The 24,818-nt window shown below is 32.0% G+C and overlaps 4 protein-coding genes across 4 annotated transcripts; 1 reads left to right on the forward strand and 3 right to left on the reverse strand.

The window, feature by feature from the left end:
- Positions 1-193: 193 nt before the first annotated feature.
- On the reverse strand, positions 194-5,060 carry MOD1 (NAD(P)-binding Rossmann-fold superfamily protein). Its single transcript, XM_088222937.1, has 13 exons — positions 4,887-5,060; positions 3,920-4,233; positions 3,296-3,405; positions 3,158-3,213; positions 2,994-3,078; positions 2,857-2,904; positions 2,093-2,167; positions 1,907-2,018; positions 1,670-1,721; positions 1,527-1,578; positions 1,375-1,432; positions 704-802; positions 194-616 (listed from the first exon to the last, which is right to left on the reverse strand). Exons 2-13 carry the CDS (start codon positions 4,194-4,196, stop codon positions 462-464), a joined length of 1,179 nt encoding a protein of 392 aa, XP_088079063.1. The 5' UTR covers positions 4,197-4,233; positions 4,887-5,060; the 3' UTR covers positions 194-461.
- Positions 5,061-10,457: 5,397 nt separating this feature from the next.
- LOC110825390 (AP2/ERF and B3 domain-containing transcription factor At1g50680-like) lies at positions 10,458-11,696 on the reverse strand. The gene has a single exon (XM_022055837.2). It carries the CDS (start codon positions 11,604-11,606, stop codon positions 10,458-10,460), a length of 1,149 nt encoding a protein of 382 aa, XP_021911529.2. The 5' UTR covers positions 11,607-11,696.
- Positions 11,697-15,619: 3,923 nt separating this feature from the next.
- Positions 15,620-19,248, forward strand: LOC110826378 (Major facilitator superfamily protein). Its single transcript, XM_088222426.1, has 6 exons — positions 15,620-15,703; positions 16,106-16,165; positions 16,713-16,872; positions 16,990-17,207; positions 17,305-17,864; positions 18,052-19,248. The coding sequence occupies exons 1-6, from the start codon at positions 15,701-15,703 to the stop codon at positions 18,917-18,919; spliced, it is 1,869 nt and encodes a 622-aa protein (XP_088078552.1). The 5' UTR covers positions 15,620-15,700; the 3' UTR covers positions 18,920-19,248.
- On the reverse strand, positions 17,987-24,312 carry LOC110826376 (uncharacterized). The gene is made up of 7 exons (XM_088222427.1): positions 23,915-24,312; positions 23,359-23,438; positions 22,494-22,562; positions 22,269-22,378; positions 20,857-20,936; positions 19,086-20,733; positions 17,987-18,940 (listed from the first exon to the last, which is right to left on the reverse strand). Exons 1-5 carry the CDS (start codon positions 23,962-23,964, stop codon positions 20,901-20,903), a joined length of 345 nt encoding a protein of 114 aa, XP_088078553.1. The 5' UTR covers positions 23,965-24,312; the 3' UTR covers positions 17,987-18,940; positions 19,086-20,733; positions 20,857-20,900.
- Positions 24,313-24,818: the final 506 nt, after the last annotated feature.

Here is a 24,818-nt window from a genome sequence, read left to right on the forward strand (position 1 = left end):
TATATTTAAACATATAAATTAACAATATATGTATTTGTGCATATACATGAATATTATATTTAATATTTAATATACATATTTTATTAAATAATTATTCTAATAATCCTTTTAAAATTTATATGTGTGTATATATATATATATTCTCTAAGTGATATATAAACACACCATCATTGGACAATTAAAATCAGATCCATAAGAAAAGCTTCCAGTTATAAATGACTTAAAACAATGTCATACATGGTCACTAGAAAAGGAAACCAGAAATTAAGAAACTAGAAATTCTCATAAGCAAAATGGTGGCCACTGAGCAAACCATCCAATTTCAACGCCTTCTAAAACATCAAAAAAGGGAATGTAAGAAAGGCAGCCCTAGCGCTAAACGGAAACTCGGAAGTTCTGCTTTCACGAACCTGCCCGAACCTAACCCTAGTGCTTGTCCGTTGGAATATCCGGGTTTAACCCTAGTGCTTGTCCGTTGGAATATCCAGGTCTTTGAATATCGGACTATCAACTCCGACGCCCATTGCGTTCAGACCATTATCAACGTATATAACAGCACCAGTGATTGCAGAGGCCAATGGTGATGCTAGGAAGGCAGCAGCATTTCCCACCTCATCTGTAACATTGATTTCTTCAACTCCGTAAAATGAAAAGAAAGGCATTTAGGACATATTTGTAAAACTAGGAAGTTTTTAAAAATCACCTGCAGAGAGTTCTTTCTGTAGAGGTGCATTTGCTAATGAGTACTCTATCATTGTATCGATAAACCCAATTGCTTTTGCTGCCCTACTTCTTAGCGGACCTGCAAGTTGGATGAAGGATTCTCAGATATTGTGCTACTTGGAGATATCTGTTAATTTCAGTTTTGACTATAGAACAGTCCATCGACATCTAATAATGAAGTCAAGTGAATCTAAAACTGGAAAAGGCTCAGGAATACAATCCACGAAAGATAAAATGGGAAAAAAATGATGTTAGTATTTTAAGAAAATTAAGTCCTTTCCAATAGCTGTTAGTGACTGAAAAATCTCAATGCAGAGACAGATCCATGATGTACTTGATCTCTCTCTTTCCACTCTATAGATATGTTTGCATGTATGGATGTATGTGTGTCTCTATGTATATATATATATATATATATATACACCTTGTTTTCCATAATCACCATTCACTGAAAAAACTGTATCTTCCTTCCTCTAAGAAGAGTATTTTTCAGTCAAGCTTCATTTGATGAGATGCACTTACATATTTTTAGTTTAATGATGAATTACTATCTTACGATTCAAGGATGGATATATCTACATGTTCTTGAAAGGAACTTCAAAGCAATATTTACTTAAAAATAATCAAGAAAGAACTGTGGCAAAAAGGTACCAGCTGAAATTGTGTTGACCCTGACTCTGTGTTTTCTTCCTGCTTCAAAGGCGAGCACCTGAACAAAAGATGAAAATGCCAACATTTTTTAAGTCATATTTTTAACTTTGAAATGCACGACCGGAACAATACTAAAAGAAACAGGAACTCACCCGGGTATCACTTTCAAGTGCAGCTTTAGCAGAACTCATACCACCACCATATCTGTGTATTACATTATTCAAGAACACTGTTACTTGAAGAACGGTGACTAGGTAAAGATTAATGCTTAGTACACGATGAACCACTAACATACCCAGGAATGATTCTCTCTGAAGCTATGTATGTAAGAGATATCGAGGCACCACCTGGATCATCAAACTCCAATCAGAACAAATATGTATTTCTACAGTAGATCATGTATTGACTTTTTTTTTTGAAATAAAAGAAAGGTATTATCATGCACAGTAGATCATGTATGACTTGAAGAGACAAAGAAGAAAGAAGAGTGAGAAAGGAAGTGTGGCAAGATTGGGAAAAGGTAAGAACATGCCTGGATTCATTATTGGAATAAAATGCTTAAGTAGAGAAACATAGGAGTAACTCGAGGCGGATAAAGCTGCAAGATACCCTTTTCTGGATGTCTCTAACAGAGGTTTACTCACCTATCAAGAGAAAATGGCTTGTTGAGTAAAAGAAAGATGTTTGATAGGAATTACACAATGTTAAACTTCTGTACCTCCGGACCATTGGCAAGGGAGTGGACAAGGATGTCGATGCTGCCGAAATCTTGCTTCACAGATTCAGCAACTTCCTGCAGTGTAGAATACGAAAAATTAAAATAACACCTGATGCTTTCCTCAAAAATACTGATGAAACATAAAGTACGCTAGAAATTCAGGTTTTTAGTTTAAATGACTTTCCAAATGACTTGCTGGCATCACAAAATTTTTCAAATGTCTCAAGAGGAGTAGAAGAAAAACCTCTTGGAAAATGGTAGTTAGCTATCCGATAATCTAGAAAGAACTACTAACAACTCATGTTTTTTCTCTGAGGAGCACTAACTATTTATATTTGAATCTGCTAATGAAAAAATAAAGAACTTGGAAGTCCCAACAATGATCTCCTAAGCTAATTTTTCGAAGCACGTGTGCACTTTACATTGACTAAATAACTCAACCAAACTGCAATTTAGGTTTGGCTTAGTTATGAGACTTGAAAAATTCTAATTGAATTTGACTTTAATCAAGAGTCACATCTAGACTTACGCATCGAGATTTTTTTTTTTCTTGAAATAAAAGTGTGAAGAAGCATGCATCGAAATTATACCCCCTGGAAATATTTAATGGCTACTGTTTTTTCTAGTATCAATGGATCATCAAAACTGTAGATGAACAGAAAGGCATAAGCTTGGAACTTAATTTAAACTCCAAAATCAGCTTCCCCACTTACTGTGGACATTGCACATAAATATTGAGGAGAGAGGTGTGTTGGATCTCATACCTGAACAGTCCAGTTAGAGGATCCTGCATAACGCTTATTTGTTTTTATCTGGAAACACAATATTGAAAAGTTTTACAATAAGAGACATGTGATTATTTTTATGTACAGAACTGAAAGTAGTTACTTATATCCATTACATCTTCAGGAACATCCTCAGGGTTGTCAAAAACTGCATCTAAAGGATATACTTTAGTAATCTCCATCAAAGAGCCATCTGGCAATCTGGAAAAAGAAAATGTTTCCTTAGCAAAGGCGATAGAACCATACACCAACAGAACACAAACCAGCCCTAGCATCTTACACGCGTGATTCATCAAATTTCCCACGTCGCAAGCTGGTCTCAAAAATATTCAGAGCCTACACAATAAACGTTTAGCTCAGAAACAGAAAGCTCTAAATTATTATGAATATGGCTAGGAAGAAGATTTAATTCACTTACAGGCACCCATGTTCCGACCAAAATTTCAGCACCTGCAGCTGCAAGAGATTTTGCTATTGCCCAACCATATCCATTGTCATCAGCTATGCCAGCAATGAATGCCCTTTTTCCTATACATTTTACCACTTATAGTGTTAGTCTGATAGAAAGGCTATCGTTTTATGCTAACCATGAAGTCATCAAAATGAGGATAAGCGAAGGCAGTAGCATTATTGAGAAACAATATTCCAGCTTGGTATAAAGTACGAAGTAACTGATCCAGGAGACATTATACTATCATCAAATGCATTTCGTACCATCAAGCAATTTAGGTAATGCTGCCTAAAGCAGATAGGTGCATTATTCCTGTGTCTCAAGAAACTGGCTAGATAATATAGGTCGGATGCATCTTTGGGAACCTCAATCGAGACAATAACCAAATGAAACCCAGTACAAACACATTTGCATTGGTTGTGCTAGTAGCTGGGTAAGAAAGAGAATCCAAACGCAAAAGACTCATAAAAAAGTGCTTATTGGGAAAAAAAAAGGCTCAATAAGCAGAGATAAGTCGGCTCAAAGAAAAATAAGAAGAAGTCAGTATTGCAGATAATAACAAGAAAATGGAGCAATTAAAACATAGCAAACCTTTCAAATCAATTGGCAACCCAGATGAGGGCTTATTTTCACTGGACTCAGACATTGCCTTTGTAACGAACTTATTGAATTTTATCAAAGATGATGGAAAACTGCATTGAAAAAGTTGTGGAGATGATATATGACGACCACTGGTAAGCTTATCCCATGACGTGCCTTTAGGATTAGCACTGAGACTGGCAATACCTGCCTTGGTAACCTTCCGAGAAGAGTTAATGGAAGATCTTCCTGTTGCTATATGTAAGCTTGAAGCTGCTGCTACTGCCATTCTCAATAAACTAAATTTCCAAGAGGAAATTAAATATCTGTAGAAAGGACATAAGAAAGTTAAAGGTTATGCAAAGCCAATAAAACATACATGTACTCGCACATGCATACTCCGAATTAAGAACCTTGGAGGATCTATTACATGAAAGTGCAAACCTGTGCATTCACAATTCACATTGTATAGAAAAGCTCGAATTCATATTGAACTTTATAAACCATGGAAAATATTCTGAACCATTCACCAATTCATGCATATACAAATTCAGGTTTAATGCAGTAAAGTAGCTAGCTTATTTCTCCTTTCTTTATCCCACATTCTCACCAAACAAAAAAAAAAAAAAACAAACCCATCCTTCTCAGGAAACTAAACCAAGACAAATCCAGAAAAGCTAAACCTGACAGTTCACCTATCGGATCAGTCCGAAATACACCCATCAAATTAAACCTAAAAAACGATCAATCTAAGGTAAGTTATCAAACAATACATCCTCAAGAACAAAATGTCACAAAGAAACAAACACATTCAAGAAATGAAACCCAAAACCGCATTTCTCATAAATCTCTCAGAGGAAATCAGAGAAAACTAAAGGTAACCCAGATAAGATAACAACGAAAATCACAATTATCTAGCACAGACACGATCGAAACAGAAAGAAGAGATACATCGACACAGAGAGAGAGAGAGAGGTACCTTGGAGAGATGGAGAGAGCCAACGTGAGAGATGGAGGGGAAGAGAGCTAAGAATGGGGATATGGGGTTTAGGTAAAATGGGTTCGATAGGATCGAGGTTGTTTCCTTGCGTCACTGGCGAGAAGTTTAAGCAGCTAAAAAAGACTGTAACAAGAAAAAAGCTTTGGAAATGTCGAAAGGCAGGTGGCGAGAAAGGGAGGAAAATCAACCCTCTTCTCGCTGTCGTTGGTAATTCTTGTTTGGTTCTTCGGTAGGTTCGTAGTTATTTATTATTTCCACAGAAAGAGAGGGGGAGAGTGTGTGCTGTTAGGGTGTACAAAGAGAGTGTCCGGTTTGTGTGTGAACTCCAGATGTGAAAGTTTCAAGCTTTACCTGGTGCGAGTAGATTCCTCTGTCTCTGGTTTCTGTACATTTATATACCAGATTTGGAAAGTTTATTTTTATTATATATTATAATATATAATAAATTTTACACAGCAAATACACTAAATTAGCTATTTTTAGCTAATGACTGATTCATAAAAAAAAATGTATGTATCAATTTAGTTAAAAATATTATTGTTTATAAAATAAGGGTTAAAAGAAATTGTAAGTATAGGCCCAATACTTACACATTATGGACCAGGCTTTATCCCACAAGTGGATCCACTTCAATTTCAACTATATTCATTTGGTCTAGTTCATGTATTACTAGGCCAACCTATACATATATATCACTTGGGTATATATATATATATATATATATTCAATTTTCAACTAAATTCATTTAGTCTAGTTCATGAAGATAGTCCAAACCCACAAAACCCTTTGAAGGCCAAAGTTTAATTTCATGTATTACTAGGCCAACCTATACATATATATCACTTGGGTATATATATATATATATTCAATTTTCAACTAAATTCATTTAGTCTAGTTCATGAAGATAGCCCAAACCCACAAAACCCTTTGAAGGCCCAAGTTTAATTTCATGTATTACTAGGCCAACCTATACACATATATATATATATATATATATGTCAATTGGGTAGTGTTGTTATAAGGCGCCATTGATGACCTTAAAAAGCATATAAATTATCACCATAGAAATTAAAGAAGCTTTATATATATATATGTATGTGTGTGTATATATGTATATGAGGAGGGAGGCCCCATTAGAATCAAGTTGTTGGTGAAATGGCAAACGGATCCAATTGATTTTATTGGCCCCATTAACATATTTATTAATATATTATATTATATATATATGTATATGTATATGTATATGTATATGTATATGTATAAGCTCACTCTTGGCCTTGCTATGAACAGAGGAAACAATGACCTAATTATATTGGACTATAGTGTCTTGACCAATCATATTAAATTGCAATTTATATTATTTTTTGTCACTAAATTAATTTAATAAAAATAATATTAAATAATATAATTATAAATATAATTAACTTAAATTATATATCAAATTGACTTGAAATTAAAATTTCTTATAATTTAATTCTTTATCATATTTGTATTAAATTCATACTTTTATATCATATAATTAAACTTTATATTAAAATCTTAAATTTGTATACTAAAAGTTTTCTCATAAAAATACATGAAAAGTGAGTAAACCACACATATTTATGTGCTAAAAACAAAGGAACATAAAATTTTTCAAACAACATAACACCATATATATATATATACATATACATATATACACACACACAAAGATGTATAGCATGGTGACTTGCAACCCACCATTGACATGTATGTAAAAAGATATTGTGTCCATGCAAATGGGTAAATGTCAAATTTAGAACTATTTGATAGTCTACCTTCGAAATCTTTGTGGGCAATGTATCTTTATATATATATATATATATATATATATTGGATTTGGGTTATGATTATTACATATTATTATAATTATTTTTGTCTTGGACACGTTTTTTATATGCATGCACTCGACAACAAAAAATTGTATCAAATTTGTGGGTTTTGCAAATTGACATCGCATGCTAATCAACATATCATCAAGAATACAATATATATATAAGCGTAAAAATTTAGAACTTAAATAGAAATAAAGTTATAAATTAAATATAGAAGTGAATACTAGATATAGAATTTATATTTCTTATACAATAATTTAGAATGTTCAATAAAATTATAAAAATATTTCTTTTAAAAGAATAAACAAAAATTAAAAAAAATAAACGAAAAATAAATAATTAAGCATTTTAGAACGACTTTCACTAGCTTTTAAAAGAAATCCGGATGGTGAACTATTCGCAACCCTCTTATTGATCGAGATCTAGATCTTGATTCTCTTAATTTAAAATATTTAATGAAATGGTTAACTACACTAACTTAGTAACAATATTACACTAATCATAGATAAGAAAAATTAAAAATTGATAAAAATAAAAAAAATAACTAACGAATCCCTTAATTTAATCTAAATTCATTTATTATAAAGAAAGTCATTTATTCCGTATTTACGTAACAAGTTTTTCTAAACATAACATATGAAAACTCATATTCATATACTTTTTATTTTCACATAAAAGATAACAAGAGATGATTAATTTTAATTTTTACCCGCTTACCGGTACCTCTGGGAGTTTATAGAGATGTCCACCTACTTGTGAACCTAATATCAAATTTAACAATCAATCGGTCGTTCCTATACCCTGTCCGATAATAGGTGCCAAATATTCCACCACTGCGATATCTCGTCTGTTATGAAGGTGAACCATATCTCCCAAATTTTACTGGTAAAAGACTTCTCAGTCCCATTCGACTAAGATAATATTCACGATAGAGTTTTCTATGTATCGGATCTGTCCGTCATTTTTCAAGTACCCAACAAGTCTTTCATATACAGATTTCTATAACAATCAACCATACAATACCCATATCTCATTTTATATTCATAGATCAATAAAACAACATTTAAATAAATAATTAAACTTATCATAACCAATAATTGAGTAATCAGATAACTAGATAAACCATGCAGGAAAGAACAAATTAACCCAGATAATCGAAGAGAAGACTATACAAACTATCAATATAAGCATACATAATGTAATGGTAAGTAATTCAGGCTAGAACATGAAAACAAACTGAGAATAAGAAAAAATGTATACTAACCGGTTCCGACTCTACCAATAACCTGTAATTTATTTTTAGAGTTTTCTAGTTTTTCATAAAAACATACAATTATCGATTATTAAGCATTAATTTACTGTAACGAAAAATAGGGTGAGAAATCCTTACTTGGATTGGTATCTAGGGACGTCGTGCTATCTACTACGTGAACACAATAATTAAAAAATTTCGTAAAATAGAAATTGGGAAGGGGCTTATTGGAGGAGTTGTGGGGTTTTGGCCGCGGCGGCTCTGTCGGGTTTTGCCCGTAGTTTTTGGCTAACATTTCGTCATTTTTTATTCGATTTGGTCATAGGGGTGTTCGGAATTGAATTTCGAGCGAGTAGAGAGAATTTTTACCTCATTTGGCAGTCGACAGTAACCTGGTGCGACGGCAGTTGACAGTCGATTTCTTTCTAAAGCATTTTGATTTTCTTCTCTGCTTGGGATTGGCAGCTAGGGTTTGGGTTACCGTGTGGTGTGAGGTATTTATATCTATCCCGCATTAATCTGAATCATTGATTGCGATTGATCTTTTTCGTCTAATCGCACATAAGGAGGAAATGAATATGAATCATCTGTCATGATTTGATCTCGACAGTCTGATCACGCTTAAGAGGGAACAAATTCGGACCGTCCACACGTGCATGATTGATCATGGACCGTCCGATCGCGGGGCACACATATCGTCTGTGTGGCATCCCGCGTGGCACCGACGTCAGTGTGCCTCGTCACACAGCGTGCTCCGGTTCGTCGGAGATGCTGATTGAGCAGTTCTACATGACACAATTTTTTTCTATATAATAAAAAATTTATATATATATATATATGTAATTGTTATTAAGTGGGTATTTTGAACGAGTTATAATTTACAAAAAATAAATAAGATAATTATCATATATTTATTATTATATCAAATATTATTTTTATATAGATTATACACTCTTATATATATATATATATAATTGTTGTTTTCTACCCTAACCCACTAATCTAGTGGAGCATCATGTAAATCATTTTTGTGTTCTTCTTCATTCTTTGAATCTTTTTACAGTTCATCAATGGATATTTTTAATTATAATTAATTATTTTTTTAGTCTTAGAAATTCAGTAATTAGTCAACTTAAGTATTCTTAATAATCTCTCTCCTCATAATTTATAGTTAATGACATATTTAATGGTGTTTAATCCATTATTACTTTTTTTTTTTTTTTTACTTATAAACATGTAAATGCAATAACTTCATAAAATACATATTTTAATGCATGAATCACACACACACACACACACACACACATATATACATACATACATACATACATACATACATGTATATATGTATATGTATGTAATCATTCATAAAAAGCCAAGAGATAGGCAAATAAGGTTAACGAAAAATGTGGGAGTGATGGGGAAAGGAGTTATGAAGTGGAAGACAAAGTGATTAGGATGAACAGCTGAGAGACAAGAAAAGTCAGTGGGAGACAGCTGCTTATATGCTGATAACATTAAAATTTTTGATAAGTCAATCGTATATACAGTGTAATATATATATATATATATGTATGTAAGTATGTGTGCATATATGAATCTGATCTCTCCTTATAAAATTTTCTAAATTTTCATTCATTTCTTCTATTAATTAATATGTTTCTATTTATTTTATTTACAGTGTAATATATATATATATATAAGTGATTTATAATCTATAATTAACTTAATAGGCTATATGCAATTAAGTAACTTTCTAAATCTCTATTAATTAATTCAAATCTTCAATTAAAGATTTAGAATATAATTAACTTGGTAATTTCTTACTTATTTTCCGGGGTATCAAATGGGTTTACTTTTGATTATATATATATATATATATATATATATATACACGGTTGATTGAATGTTATATATTATATATATATATATATGTGTGTGTGTGTGTGTGTGTATCTTAACAGTTGACCTCATTAATCGAATTTAAGTCATAAAATTTTTTATCAAAATTGTACACAGATTTATATGTATTTTTATGACTTCAATCCCACCTTTATATATATATATATATATATATATATATATATATAGACACACACACACACACACACACGAACTTATATAGCAAGTTCTTCTTTATTTCTCTCAAATAGTTTACTAATTTTTGTCCAAAATATAGTGTTAGTGTATGTGTGTGTATACACACTCACACATATATATGTATATATATATACTATTTGGCATATTTATTTTTAACTATGAAAATAAAAGTAATAATTAATAAAATTATAATAGTAATTGTACTAGCTAGTAGTAAAAAGAATTCAATAATATAATATATATATATTTTTTTTGAATATATAAATGTGAGAGGAAAAAAAAATGAAAATTTGCAATGATCAATATAAAAAATTTAGTAGCTAAAAAATTGATGAACAACAACTAACTAATTTTTACCCCGAAAAGCGTAAACCCTTTATCACCTATGAGGTCGCGAGTCGATTCCAATCTCTCTTCCTTTAATCTTTTCGTACGATGATCGTGATTATGATCGTCTTGATTGTGATTATCACCTAATTTGAAGCTGAAATTTTTCTCTAAATTTAGTTCCAACTTCAACTCATCGTAACTCTTGACTCCACGGTCAACTTTCTCACTAGTATTAGAATGGTGATGATAGTGATGATGATAGTGATGATGCTTTACATCTATTAAAAAGAAAGTATTCTGACCGCTTGATGTGTTGACCCCATGATCATCTTGACTCTGATGATCACACGTGTAAAATATTATAACATCTTTCTCCTTCAAATTCTTTTCCTTAACAAACCTATTCCACCCTCTTGTGAAAACAAAACTTTGGCTACTCCTCCAATAACAATACCTAAACTTCCACGGTCTCATCATCTTGTCGAAGAACACGAGCTCAATGTCTTGCTCGGTCCCATTTTCTCCACTATCATGTTTAGGATTATCCGAGATATAAGGAAAGTACTTAACCGCGTATCTCTTAGGAATGACAAGCCTATTTAGTTTACTCACATCGCTAGGAGTTAACTCTTTTTGAAAAAGTTGAACGCAAGAAATTTGCCGATGATGATCGTGGATCGTGATCTTGTTGATCATTGTATCTTGATGATGATCAAAACTAATTTGATCAGACTGTATCCTTAAAAAATCAGCAAACTTTGATTGGTAAGACCCATCTCTTATCATGTTCAAGATTGCTTTCGGCGTGTAAAGATTTTGAAAATCCGGTTCTTGAACGTTAAGGTCCGTCCATGGAAGATTCCGATGTGAATCACCGCTTCGTAGTTTGATTGCAGCACTATCGTAAGCCATGGCGGCTTCTTTCTCCGATTTGAACGTCCCTAGCCAAACCCTTTGATGGTTCGCATATATTTGTGCTCCCCAATGTCCGTTTTGTTGCGGGACAACACCTTTGAACCTCGTTGAACACGTTGCCTCATTATCTTGCCTAGCACGCTTGCTAGGACGTATACTCAACGTGCAATTCTCACTATTGTTGGAAGACGAAGTCTCCATTAACGTAAGATTTGTCCTCGCATTGCTCGACATCTCTTCTACCATTTTTTATTTTGACACGAACGTAACAACAAGATATCACAAATCAAATCTTCTTCTTCTTCTTCTTCTAGAGAGGGAGAACATGAAGGAGAAACAAAGAGATTTTTAGGGGGAGAAGAAAATAAGAAAATTAGTAGTAGAATTCAGAAGAAGATACGATGAAATTGACAGCAAAAATACAGAGAAAACATGTAAAGAGAGAAAATTGAGGGAGAAAATCTGGGAAATCATGAGTGATTAATTTGTTAAGTTGCATGAAATTGGTAGGTCAAATTTTCAATCTACTTGGAAGATAGGAATTAAGAACAAGTAAAAAAAAAAAAAAAAAAAAACTGATTAAACAAGTAATTAGTTTTTAATTATTGACAGCAAATTTGAAATTAATTAACTGGGTTTGATTAACATTTTACAAGATTCAAATTGTTAATTAAGATTAATATCAAATGTTGGTTAAAACAAAATCAAAGTCCAATTTTAGGCTAATTATGTTAATTAATTTTGTTATATTAGTTATTATAAGACCATTAATTAGCTTATTTCTAGTTAATTAGTTGCTTCAGGAATTTATATACATTTTCAAAATATTTCAAACAATTATATATATATATATATATATATATATACACACACACACACACAAATCCAAAAGATTTCTCCAATAATTACTCTTTCTAAAATCTAACTAATCCCAATTACCAGCTAATTAATCAGTTTAAGGACTAGCTAACATTCTAATTACCAAATATCAAATTACCACTTGAATTTTTTTTATATCAAATTAGTCCCTAAAATTTAACACTTATTGCAGTTTAGTCCCTAATAAATTTTTTTCTTACAATTTAGCTCTTAATATTTTATATCTATTTCAAAAGTTTCCTTTTTATGTGGCTTATAATGGAAAAAAGTTCATATTTACATAAAAGGAGTCCTATTTTGATTTTTTTAAAAATTAGACTGTTTTTTTTTAAAATTATTTTATATTTTTATTAGAAAATGTATGAAAATTAAAATTTTGAAATAAAATGTTAAATATTAAGGATTAAATTGTAATAAAAAATATTAGGAACATCAAATGTCAAATTTGGAGAAATCATTTTGTAATTTACCTTAAATTAATATATATATATATATGTATGTATGTAAATATTTGAAGGCAGGCTGCATTGCTTGACCCCAAATCTTTAGGCTGTGAAAGGCTGCAAAATGAGGTAAAAATTAATAAATAAATAGATAAAAATTTATTTTTGTGAAAGAAATAAAATGGGTAAAATTAAATTAAATTAAATATATCCAGATTTAAAAGATATTATTAATTGAAAAAGAGAAAAAAACAGTGAGAGAGAGAGAGAATCAACCTGTGAGATTTGCAGAGACATAAATTTCCTCCTTATTTTCAGCCATTTCAAACAGCTTAAACTTGTTGAGAGAGTCTTTTAAGGAGCAAGCTGTTATACAAATATTCAAACCTAGCCACATATTATAATCCCCAATGTATATGTATATACGTATGTATACACACACACACAAAAACACATACACGCCCTCTCTCTACTCTCCTGTTCTCACTTCTACATCTCTCTTCTTCTTCTTCTTCTTCTTGAAAGTGGAAGAAACTTAAAACCAAGGAATTCAAATTAGTGTCGTTGATCAGAATCTGAGTCGAGAAACTCAGGTTAAACTTTGAGATAGGGTTTAGTGTTCGATTTGCATGGTTTCGACTTCTTAAATCTTTACAGTAAATGAGAAAAGAATTCTGTCACTTCGTTCTCTCAACCCTTCGAGTCCCTCTGAAAATCACATTTTCCTTCAAGTCTCCGAAAAGGTTAGTCTTTATATATCGAAAAATTATAAAATAAACGTTGGTTTGATATTCGTTTTAGTTCTTGTTTATTTTTGTTACTTACAGAATTATGTTTATATAGTTTCGAAAAATTAGATGAGTTAAAATTATATTGTATTTTAATGTAAAAATTCTATGGAACTCTACTATTTTCTAGAAGAAATTAAACTTATAATAATTAATATTATTAATTAAAGTGCATATGTCAATTTTAAATTTGTGAGGGGTCATTTGATGGAATATAATCTATACATACAACAAAAAATTCAAAAAAATAAAAAGTAGTTTGATCATCATGATGACCTAATTTTGTTTTACACTTGGCTAACTTTCCTCCATCAAATTGCTTGATTGGATTTTGAATTGTCACTGTCATTTCATTTAGGACTATATGTACATTTAGTATAGGCCTGAGTAAAGTGACCCATCACATTTGTATGTTTATACACATATATATATATATATATTGTGTGTGTGTATGTATATTTATCATAGCCTCCATTTGGAAAAACTTAAAATACCAGCAATGGGAGAAGTTTCAAGACAATGGAAAAAGTTATGTTTGCCTTCCAAGAATGAAAGAATACACTTCTGGGAAAATCTTACCATGATTTGATATCTTTCTAACAACTAGCTATTCTCTTTTTATACATATATACATATATATATACACATACACATGTATACATACATACATATATATATATAGATATAAAGTTGGAGAATATTAATTGATATTTAAGACTAATGAAACAAAACATTTTCCTATAACATGATAACCCCCCTCTTTTGTTTTCTGGGTTCGCTTCAAAATACCTTTTGCATGCTTATATATATGTATATATATATATATATTTATATATATAGATCATGTGCATGTATCATATTTTTGTTTGTGCTTATACAAAACACTTCTTGTGCTTATACATCAATACTTCTTCTGATCTTATAAACTGGATTATATAATCAGTAGATGAACTTCAATCTGCTATTGGTAATATATATATATATATATATATACGTATTTCACTAAATGTATGTAAGTAATAATTGAATGTCAATTGTTGATTAAATTGATAACAACATCTAACGACTGGATGCTAGAATGGAAACTTTTATGGTGATTAACTTCTGTGGTCCATATAATTCATTGCATAATTAGTTCTAATCTTATTCTAATTCATGTGTTGCATTTATATATATATATATATATGTGTGTGTGTGTATATATATATATATGTGTGTGTGTTTATATATGTATGTAATCCCTTTGAGATGGGAAAATTTCCTTTCATCTTCTGCAATTCCATTAATGGAAAGAATTAACAATACAATATAATTACTTAATAATTAATTAACTTTGGAGGGCAAAAGGGCAGAAGAAATTGTTAACAATTTGGTTAATTAATTTGACAAATAAAGTTTAAAGTGATTTTCCAAATACAAATTAGTCCAAGAGTTATAATCACTCCAAATGTAATAATTTGCAAAAAGAAGTTTCTTGAGATATCTACTGTTTATAATTATAAGTACTGTTTATATTGGTTTGTGATGGAAACATGAGAGTGAAATTTAGGAGAGATTATCAAAAATTTGTGAACACCCAGAAATCTAAAGTTCATAAATTCACAAATTTTCTTAATTATAGGGAGAAATTACGATACGTAATCCTATATTTATCAATTACGAAATTTTCGTTATTAGTTCTTACGTAAATATCAACTATAACATAATTTTTTAATAAAAATATACAAAAATATATGACCCGATTCAAGAATTTCAATCAAATTTATAAAAAATTATGTAAATACCCACTTAAATAAAAAAATTTAATAAAAATACACAACTCAATATGGAAATTTCAGTATATATAAATACCCACTTATACATACATATATATATATATATATATATATATATAGAGAAGTCAAGAAGGGGATGACTCAAATTTGTGGCACAAACTCATTTGAACAGACCCATCTCTTCTCTTTTATATTTTTTTCACAATTTATAATTATATTACATAATTATTTTGTTGTTTCTTTTTTTTTTTCCAAAATAAAATTCTTGAACAGCAAATTGGATAAGACATGCATGAAAATGACACTCATCCTTCTTGCTCTTCTATATATTGAATCCTCTAACTCCATGTTTTTTCTCAGTGTTCTTCTTCCCCATCAGTTTACTTCTTTTCTTGAGACCATTTTTGTTGTCTGCTCACATCTTCCTTCATCAGCTCTCTAGTTTTCTCTGCTTGATGGTATTATAGTGTTATATTGCGTGAGTCTTCTGCTTATCACATACTTTTGCTTGACATATATCTTGATATATACATATATATTCATATATATATATGTATTCATGTATGTAGTATAGGTATAGTTATTCTCTGTTGTTTGAAGATTTTAATTCACCTTAGCTTGTATGTTACTTCTTTTTTCTTTCTTGTTTATTGTCTCAGTATCTGTCCCATGGTTTATTTTCCTATATATGTATATCTCTACACGCATGCATTTCTATATCTGTATATAAATAGATATATTTTTGTAATATCATACATGTCATTCTTAAAATTGAATATATATATATATATATGTTCCACCTTTTTGCATATTCTCAGTGTTCTCATGTTTCAACTTCTAACTTATTCTATACTCTGCAGAAGAAACCTTCAATGGCTGTTTTGGCTTCAACCAATTCCCTAGATGAAGTTTCCGTAAAGGTTAAGATCGCTCGGAATACTATTATTTATATTATCAAAAACATGTACCGAATAATAACTTAAATATTTATTAATTAACTCTATTTAATATCATACGATATTGAGTCGATATAATTTGATTGGTTCGATAATGTATCTCGCTTTCATATCATTTTGATTGATCTATTTTGTGGGCGTTATTCGATGTAACCCAATAACGCCCTGTTCATAGGGGAAATATGATATCATTTAAGAAGCTGATATATAAGTATACTAACTTTTTATTTGGCCAAGTGGAACGAACCCACTTCATTATTTGATGCTAAGAAAATTTTTGTTTGCTAGCTCGATCATAACCAAACAATCCCAAGTTTCGTGCCGACTTTTAAGTTTCGAAATTAAATTTTTTCTCGAATAATCTTAAAGTATATCTGTAGTCACTTTCTGACATTTTTCTTTTACGTGAACGTTTGAATTTGAATTTTTTTTTTTTTTTTTTTATCAAAACATGAATTAAAAAAAAATAAAAATAATATGTTAGTACTAATAAATTATAATTGAAAATCAGGAAAGAGGAGATTATATCGGCTCCGGGTCCGATTTCTCTGTGGCTGTGAAGGTTAATAACATCGACGATGATCAGAAATTCGCAACTATGGGAATTACTAAGGATTCCATCATGAAGAACAGCAGCACTGGAGGCTGGAAATATGCAATGCTGTTGCTTGGTAATATTAATTTTATTCTGAATAATATGTTTGATTTCTCCTATCTTGACTCGAAGTAGAACTCGTTGAGTTAATATCTTCGTTTTTAACGGTTACTTGTCGATTAATCTGGTGCAGTGAATCAAGGCATGGCAACACTAGCATTCTTCGGAGTTGGAGTGAATTTGGTTTTGTTCTTGACAAGAGTTCTAGGCCAAAATAATTCACAGGCTGCAAATAATGTCAGCAAATGGACCGGAACGGTTTATCTTTGTTCACTGATTGGAGCTTTCCTCAGTGATTCTTACTGGGGCCGCTACTTAACCTGCACAATCTTTCAGCTGATCTTTGTTTTGGTAATTTAATCAGAGCCCTTATATATATATATATTTATGTATACAATGTAGTCTCAACATGTGCTTATATGTTCATGTATGTGTTTTTTATGAAAAGGGTTTGGGACTAGTATCATTATCCTCATGGCTGTTCTTGATCAAGCCTGAGGGCTGTGGAGATGGAAATTTGAGCTGCAATCCTGCATCTTCAGCCGGGGCTGCCCTTTTTTACTTGTCGATTTACATGGTTGCTTTCGGATATGGAGGACATCAACCTACCATAGCCACATTTGGAGCAGATCAATTTGATGAGAGAAACCCAAAAGAGAAAATCTCCAAGACTGCATTCTTTTGTTACTTTTACTTCGCACTCAACGTTGGATCGCTGTTTTCCAACACCGTGCTGGTTTATTACGAAGATACAGGGAAATGGACACTAGGATTTTTGGTTTCATTATGTTCTGCCATTATTGCACTGGTAGCATTTTTGCTCGGAACGCCTAAGTATCGGTATGTTAAACCGTGTGGTAACCCTTTACCCCGTGTGGCTCAAGTGTTCGTTGCTACAGTTAGAAAGTGGGAGATCGAACCAGCTGATCCAGATGACTTGTTTGAGGTTGAAGGATCTGAATCTGCAATCAAGGGCAGTCGAAAAATTCTTCACAGTAATGATTTTGAGTAAGTATATAGAATTTTTATACTATCTAAAATATCAATAAGATTAATTATTTTAAAAGTTTAAATTAATAGAAAATGATATAACATGTTATATGTGTATTAATAAGATTGAGGAATATAGCGATGACAGAATTGGTAAATCAAATTTCTGATTCTTGTATTTTGTTTATGTTTCTTTTCGTATTAGATTTCTGGACAAGGCAGCAACGATAACAGAATCCGACATGAATGAAGCAGAAAATCCATGGAGGCTTTGCACCGTGACACAAGTAGAAGAAGCAAAATGCGTAATGAAAATGATTCCCATATGGCTCTGCACCATAATCTATTCAGTTGTCTTCACCCAGATGGCGTCTCTTTTTGTTGAGCAAGGCGATGTAATGAATTCCCGAGTTGGAAACTTCCACCTCCCAGCAGCAAGCATGTCTGCATTTGACATCTGCAGTGTACTTATCAGCACCGGGATTTATCGGCGGATTCTCGTGCCAGTAGCCGGAAAACTAAGTGGAAATCCCAAAGGCCTAACCGAACTTCAAAGAATGGGAATTGGACTAATCATAGGCATGTTAGCAATGATTGCAGCCGGTATAACAGAACTCGAAAGGCTTAAACATGTTACTCCAAATGAAAAATCAAGCTCTTTAAGCATATTCTGGCAAGTCCCACAATACGTTCTTGTTGGTTCTTCCGAAGTTTTCATGTACGTTGGTCAGTTGGAATTCTTCAACGGACAAGCACCGGACGGGATCAAAAGCTTCGGTAGTTCTCTCTGTATGGCTTCGATTTCGCTAGGGAATTACGTTAGCAGCTTGTTGGTTAACATGGTAATGGGGATCACAGCAAGAGGTAACAAGGATGGTTGGATCCCTGAAAATCTTAATAGAGGCCATATGGACAGATTCTACTTCCTTATAGCAGTGCTTACCGGGTTTGATTTTGTGATTTACGTGTTTTGTGCGAGATGGTATAAATGCATCAACCTTGATGAAAGCATAGATCAAAATGATATTCACAAGGATGGAAATGGAGATCGCGGGGAATCTAGAGCAGTTTAAGAAATATGGTGTAATCAGAATCTGCAAACAAGTTGGAAGTTGAGATCAAGAACTGGAAATGAGTGAAATCAGAAATCTAATTTCATTGTTGCTAGAGAAAAGTATAATGGAATCTGCCATGGAGATATTAATGAATAAAAAATCAGTAGAATATTGTGACTCTCACCTTCGTTTGGTATGGGAGAAAGCATGACCTTGGTTGATGGAGCTTGTGGGGGATGATTGCTTTCTTCCATCTCCATTCAAGTTTATGATCTGTAATATGTTTCTGGGCACAGTCTCACCTTTTTTTTACTTTAATTTTATTGCAGTCCAAAATTTTCTTTTTATTTTATGTGAATGTTTGAGTAATTTTTAGAGATGTACATACAGATATACATTTATAGGAAAACAAACCATGGAACAGATTCAGAAAACAAGGTAGAAAGAAAAAAGAAGTAACATATAAGATAAGGAAGAGTTAAAATCTTCAAACAACTGATAATAACTATATACATGAACATATATAAAGACTATGAAGGATGTGATTAGCAGAAGACTAATATAATATAACACTATGAGGCAGAGAAAACCAAAGCGGTGAAGACTCTAACTTGCATATATATGCTCGTGTATATAGTATACATATAGTTATTATCAGTTGTTTGAAGATTTTAACTTGCCTTAACTTATATATTACTTTCTTTTTGTTTCTAACCTATTTTCTGAATTTGTTCCGTGGTTTATTTCAACTAATAATATCGACATGCTTTGTTTCTCTTATCTTAACTTGAAGTATCGACTTAATTTCTTCGTTTGAACATTTTCTTGTCGGTTGAATCTGGTGCAGTGAATCAAGGCACGGTCTTTGGAGTTGGAGTGAATTTGGTCTTGTTCTTGACAAGAGTTCTAGACCAAAATAATTCATAGACTACAATTAGTGTCAACAAATGGACTGGAACGGTTTATCTTTGCTCGCTGATTGGAGATTTCTTTTGTGATTCTTACTGGGGCTGCTGCCTAACAATAACAGAATCCGACATGAATGAAGCAGCAAATCCATGGAAATTTTGTGTTGTGACACAAGTTGAAGAAACAAGATGTGTCATGAAAATGATTCCCATATGACTCTACACCATAATCTACTTTGTTGCCTTCACCCAGATCGTCTTGCTCGACAATTCATTACATCATCTTACTCACAATAAGAGATGCCACACAGGTGCAGACAAGATAGTTGATTATGGTGCAGAGCTATATGAGAATCATTTTCACTACACATTTTGTTTCTTCAACTTCTGTCACAGTGCAAAGCCTCCATTGATTTGCTGCTTCATTCGTGTCGGATTCTAGTTATTGTTAGGCAGCGGCCTCAGTAAGAACCTCTAAGGAAAGCTCCAACCAGCGAGCAAAGATAAACAGTTCCAGTCCATTTGCTGACACTATATTGCAGCGTGTGAATTAGTTTGGCCTGGAACTCTTGTTAAGAACAAGACCACATTCACTCCAACTCCAACGAATGCTAGTGTTGCCGTGCCTTGATTGACTGCACCAGATTCGACCGACAAGAAAACTTTAAAACCAAGAAATTAATTCAATACTTCAAGTTGAGATAAGAGAAATCCGACCAAGCAATAGCATTGCATATTTCCAGCATCCAGTGCTGTTTTTTCTCATGATGGAATCCTTAGTAATTGCCGGAGTTGCGAATTTCTGATCATCATCATCGTTGTTATTAATGTTCACAGCAACAGAGAAATCCGACCCACTGTAACACAAATAATATATAATTCCCAGCCTCTAGGACGACAGTAATCCCGTTTCCTCTTCTTCACCTGCAACACATAGGCTGCTGTAGGTGAATTACAGGGTGTTTGCATGTAAAGAAACAAGTAACCAGCTGTCTACTCTCCAGATTAGTTGTAACAAATTTTGTTTGCAGCACATATGTAGCTTACATGAAAGTTGGCACGAAACAGACTTTGGGTTGCTTTTGTCATGATCAACCAACCATCGTCGCCGGCATCCTGTTCATACCCTGTTCATCATCACGCACCACATGTCTCATACAGCATTCAAATGAAATATAGACATACATATATATATATATATATATATATAGACAGAGAGAGAGAGAGAGAGAGAGAGAGAGAGATCTGTATATATGTTCTAGAGTAAAAGAAATTTTTGGACTAGCTTTGGTGCATATACTCTAAATCTCTCTTCAAGTGATGTAAAGAATGCACTCTCTTATTTCACCATATTATATTTATTATTTTTTTAATTAAAAATTTATACATTCATTGATACATAATCAAGTAAAAAAATTTCTTAGCGCCTACGTAATAACAACAAATCGGCCATAAGCATCAACACGACCGAATAAAAAACATTGATATTAACAGACATTTTATTAGAAGAAAAACTTGATTGCAGTTTAATATGTAGGCCATATATGTTCACCAACTAACTATATATACAAAAAATTCAAATTAGTCATTTTAGTCTTGAGTGACTTTAGTCTCAGTTTTTATATATTATATAATAAATACAGAATGTGTGATACCCATTTTCATGATTAGCTTGCTATAAATTCTATCTGATATACGTCTCTGCTCACAAATCCTTCTTGCTCTTCTATATATATATATTGAATCCTCTTGCTCTATATTTTTTCTCAGTGTTCTTCTTTCCCATTAATTTACTTCTTTTCTTAAGGCCAGTTTTTGTTGTCTGTTCATCTTCTTTCATCATCTCTTTGCTTTTCTCTGCCTCATGGTATCATATTATATTAGTCTTCTGCTAATCACATCCTTTTGATTGACATATATTCTTTATATATGTATATATATATACATATATATGTTCACTTACACAGTATACATATAGTTATTATCAGTTGTTTGTTTGAAGATTTTAACTCGCCTTAGCTTATATATTATTTCTTTTTTCTTTCTACCTTATTTTCTGAATCTGTTCCATGATTTATTTTCCTATAAATGTATATCTATACTTACACATTTCTTTCTATTTATGTATATACATATATTTATATATATATTTTGTGATATTATACACGTCATTCTTAAAATAGAATATATATTCCACCTTTTTGTATATTTTCAGTGTTCTCATGTTTCAACTTTTTTACTTTTTCTATATTCTGCAGAAAAAACCTTCAATAGCTGTTTTGGCCTCAGGAAAAACCTTCATTATCCTCAGGTTTGATCAAGAATAGCCATGACGATAATGATACTAGTCCCAAACCCTTTTCATAAAAACAATGTATGGAATACCTATGTACGTATATGCACATGTTGAGAACACATTATACACATATATAGATATAAAAGTGCGGTAACTAAATTACCAAAACAAAAATCGGCTGAAAGATTGTGCAGGTTAAGTAGCGGCCCCAGTAAGAATCACTGAGGAAAGTTCCAAGTCCAGAGAATGCTAGTGTTGCCGCGCCTTGATTCACTGCACCAGATTAATCAACAAGTATACGTTAAAATAAGATATTAATTCAACGAGTTTTACTTCGAGTTAAGATAGGAGAAATCCAACATATTGGTCAGAATAAAATTTATATTACCAAGCAACAGCAATGCATATTTCCAGCCTCCAGTGCTGCTGTTCTTCATGCTGGAATCCTCGGTAATTCCTGTAGTTGTGAATTTTTTATCATCATTGTTGCTATTAGTGTTCATAGCCACAGAGAAATCGGACCTGGAGCTGATATAATCTCCCCTTTCTTGAGTTTCAATTAAAATTTATTAGTATGTAAATTTCACAAACATATTATTTTTTATTCATTTTGTTGATAAAAAAAAATTCAAATTCAAACGCTCACGTAAAAAATTCAAATTCTGATTTCACCCATTTCCAATTCCTAATCTCAACTTCAGTTTGTTGCAGATTCTGAACAAAACATATTTCTTAAACTGATCTAGATTCTCGATGATCTCCATTTCCTTCCTTGTGATCAACACTATTTTCAAGGTTGATGCATTTATACCGTCTTGCACATAACACATAAATTACAAAATCAAACCCTGTAAGCACTGCTATAAGAAAGTAGAACCTATCCATAGGGATCACTGAATAGAGGCCGTATGGATAGGTTCTACTTTCTTATAGCAGTGCTTACAGGGTTTGATTTTGTAATTTATGTGTTTTGTGTAGGACGGTACAAATGCATCAACCTTGATAATAGTGTTGATCACAAGGAAGGAAATGGAGATCATCGAGAATCTAGATCAGTTTAAGAAATATGTTATGATTAGAACCCGCAACAAATTGAAGTTGAGATCGGGAATTGGAAAACGGTGAAATCAGATATCTAATTTCATTGTTGCTAGAGAAAAGTATAATGGAAACTGCCATGGAGATATCAATAAATAACAAGTCAGTAGAATATTGTTATGTTTTCTTCTGTTTGGTGTGTGAGAAAGCATGACCTTGGTTGATGGAGCTTGCGTTTGGTGTGTGAGAAAGCTTGGTTGATGGAGCTTGTGTTTGGTGTGTGAGACCGCATGACCTGTATATACCTGTATACGTAAGCATACATGTATATACATATACATGATTATGCATACATGCGTATGTATGTATAAACACAGGTGTATAAATAAGGTGAGGGTGAATGGTGAGACGGAAACGAAAACGAAAACGAAAAAAGCAGGTGCAAGCCTCATCAGTATGCAATTTTAGTTGGATTTTTATTTACTTTATCTTTTAATTCCACAATCATTTCAATTTCACAGTTGAATCACACAATTCTCAAATTTCCAAAACAATTTCCATCCCTGAATTGAAGAAATCAAAAGAATATAGCAGAAATTTCACAGTTGAATTACACAATTCCCAAATTTTCAAATTCCTTCCGTTTCTAAATTAAAGAAATCGAATAATAAGCAGGAATTTCCGAAATAGACAAGAATCAAGTTGAATTGTAAGATGCAAAGCAGAAAACGAAGCGGCCACTAATGGCGAAAGAAGAAACCAGAACAAAACCTGTTAGGAATCCATAGCAATGACGTATAAATATCAAAGCGAAATTTCATACAGTATACGTATCTCCGGCTAGTTCGAACCGAGTGACAGCGCCGAGGCTCTCTTTTCCTCCTCCATCTATTTCGGCGCCCTCTCCCTTCCGATTTCAGTCTCACGAGGAAGAAAATAATCTGCGCGCGCGAGACTCCATCCTTTTCCGATATGCAACCTCTCTTCCTTCGTCCAGTTGAAAATCGATCAGACAAACCAAACTACATTGTCTTCTGCTTCGTTCTCGCATTCTCATTTTCAGAAGCTTCTTCTTCGTATGTGCTTCTCTCGCGCCAGCTGCTGCCCTCTGGTCTCAGCTCCTCCTACGGGACGAGCTTGAAACAAAGCGTGACTTGGGCCCCAAACATTCCAATGGGCCTCAACTTGGACTCTCATAGGCTCTTTATATAGTAGATGACTTTTTACCCAATTTTCTTTTTCAATTTTATTATTTTTCGATTAAAATAAATGTTCCGTAAATTTTAAAATTATTTTTAAAATAGTTGTTCGTTAAATTATATAATTGTAATTAAGAATATAAATTGTATAATTATAATTAATATAATTAACATTTTTTAAAACACATAAATATGGTTTAATTATTTTAAATTTTTTATTAAAAAATAGAAAATATAAGTAATTAAATTGTAATAAAAATATTAAAAATTAAATTATAAAAAATACAAATTACTACATTTAATTTATATTTGTCTCTATTTGTTTGTTTGTTTGTTTTTTTATTTTTTTTATTTTTACCGAAAATGGATAAACAAAAAGAAAACATTCTCATCAATAATTATAAATTAAAAAAAAATAAAAACATAATCTATAATTTACTAGGAAATTCTATAATTAAAAATTAATTAAAATAAAT

This window comes from Carica papaya, chromosome 6 (genome assembly GCF_054855325.1).
Source record: "Carica papaya isolate Zhongbai chromosome 6, ASM5485532v1, whole genome shotgun sequence".
NCBI lineage: Eukaryota > Viridiplantae > Streptophyta > Magnoliopsida > Brassicales > Caricaceae > Carica > Carica papaya.

What these genes read in the sequence shown, in the direction of transcription:
- MOD1 (XM_088222937.1), bottom strand. Translation starts at nt 4,196, where the DNA reads ATGGCAGTAGCAGCAGCTTCAAGCTTACATATAGCAACAGGAAGATCT. An exon ending in TATTCCAATAATGAATCCAG is followed by an intron (nt 1,722 to 1,906) that starts GCATGTTCTTAC and finishes TTGATGATCCAG; the next exon opens with GTGGTGCCTCGATATCTCTT. An exon ending in ACAGAAAGAACTCTCTGCAG is followed by an intron (nt 617 to 703) that starts GTGATTTTTAAA and finishes TCAATGTTACAG; the next exon opens with ATGAGGTGGGAAATGCTGCT.
- LOC110825390 (XM_022055837.2), bottom strand. Translation starts at nt 11,606, where the DNA reads ATGGTAGAAGAGATGTCGAGCAATGCGAGGACAAATCTTACGTTAATG.
- LOC110826378 (XM_088222426.1), top strand. An exon ending in TTCAGCTGATCTTTGTTTTG is followed by an intron (nt 17,208 to 17,304) that starts GTAATTTAATCA and finishes TTTTATGAAAAG; the next exon opens with GGTTTGGGACTAGTATCATT. An exon ending in CTTCACAGTAATGATTTTGA is followed by an intron (nt 17,865 to 18,051) that starts GTAAGTATATAG and finishes TTTTCGTATTAG; the next exon opens with ATTTCTGGACAAGGCAGCAA.
- LOC110826376 (XM_088222427.1), bottom strand. Translation starts at nt 23,964, where the DNA reads ATGAAATTTCGCTTTGATATTTATACGTCATTGCTATGGATTCCTAAC. An exon ending in TTGCTATGGATTCCTAACAG is followed by an intron (nt 23,439 to 23,914) that starts GTTTTGTTCTGG and finishes AGGTATATACAG; the next exon opens with GTCATGCGGTCTCACACACC. An exon ending in ATATGCATTGCTGTTGCTTG is followed by an intron (nt 22,379 to 22,493) that starts GTAATATAAATT and finishes AATCTGGTGCAG; the next exon opens with TGAATCAAGGCGCGGCAACA.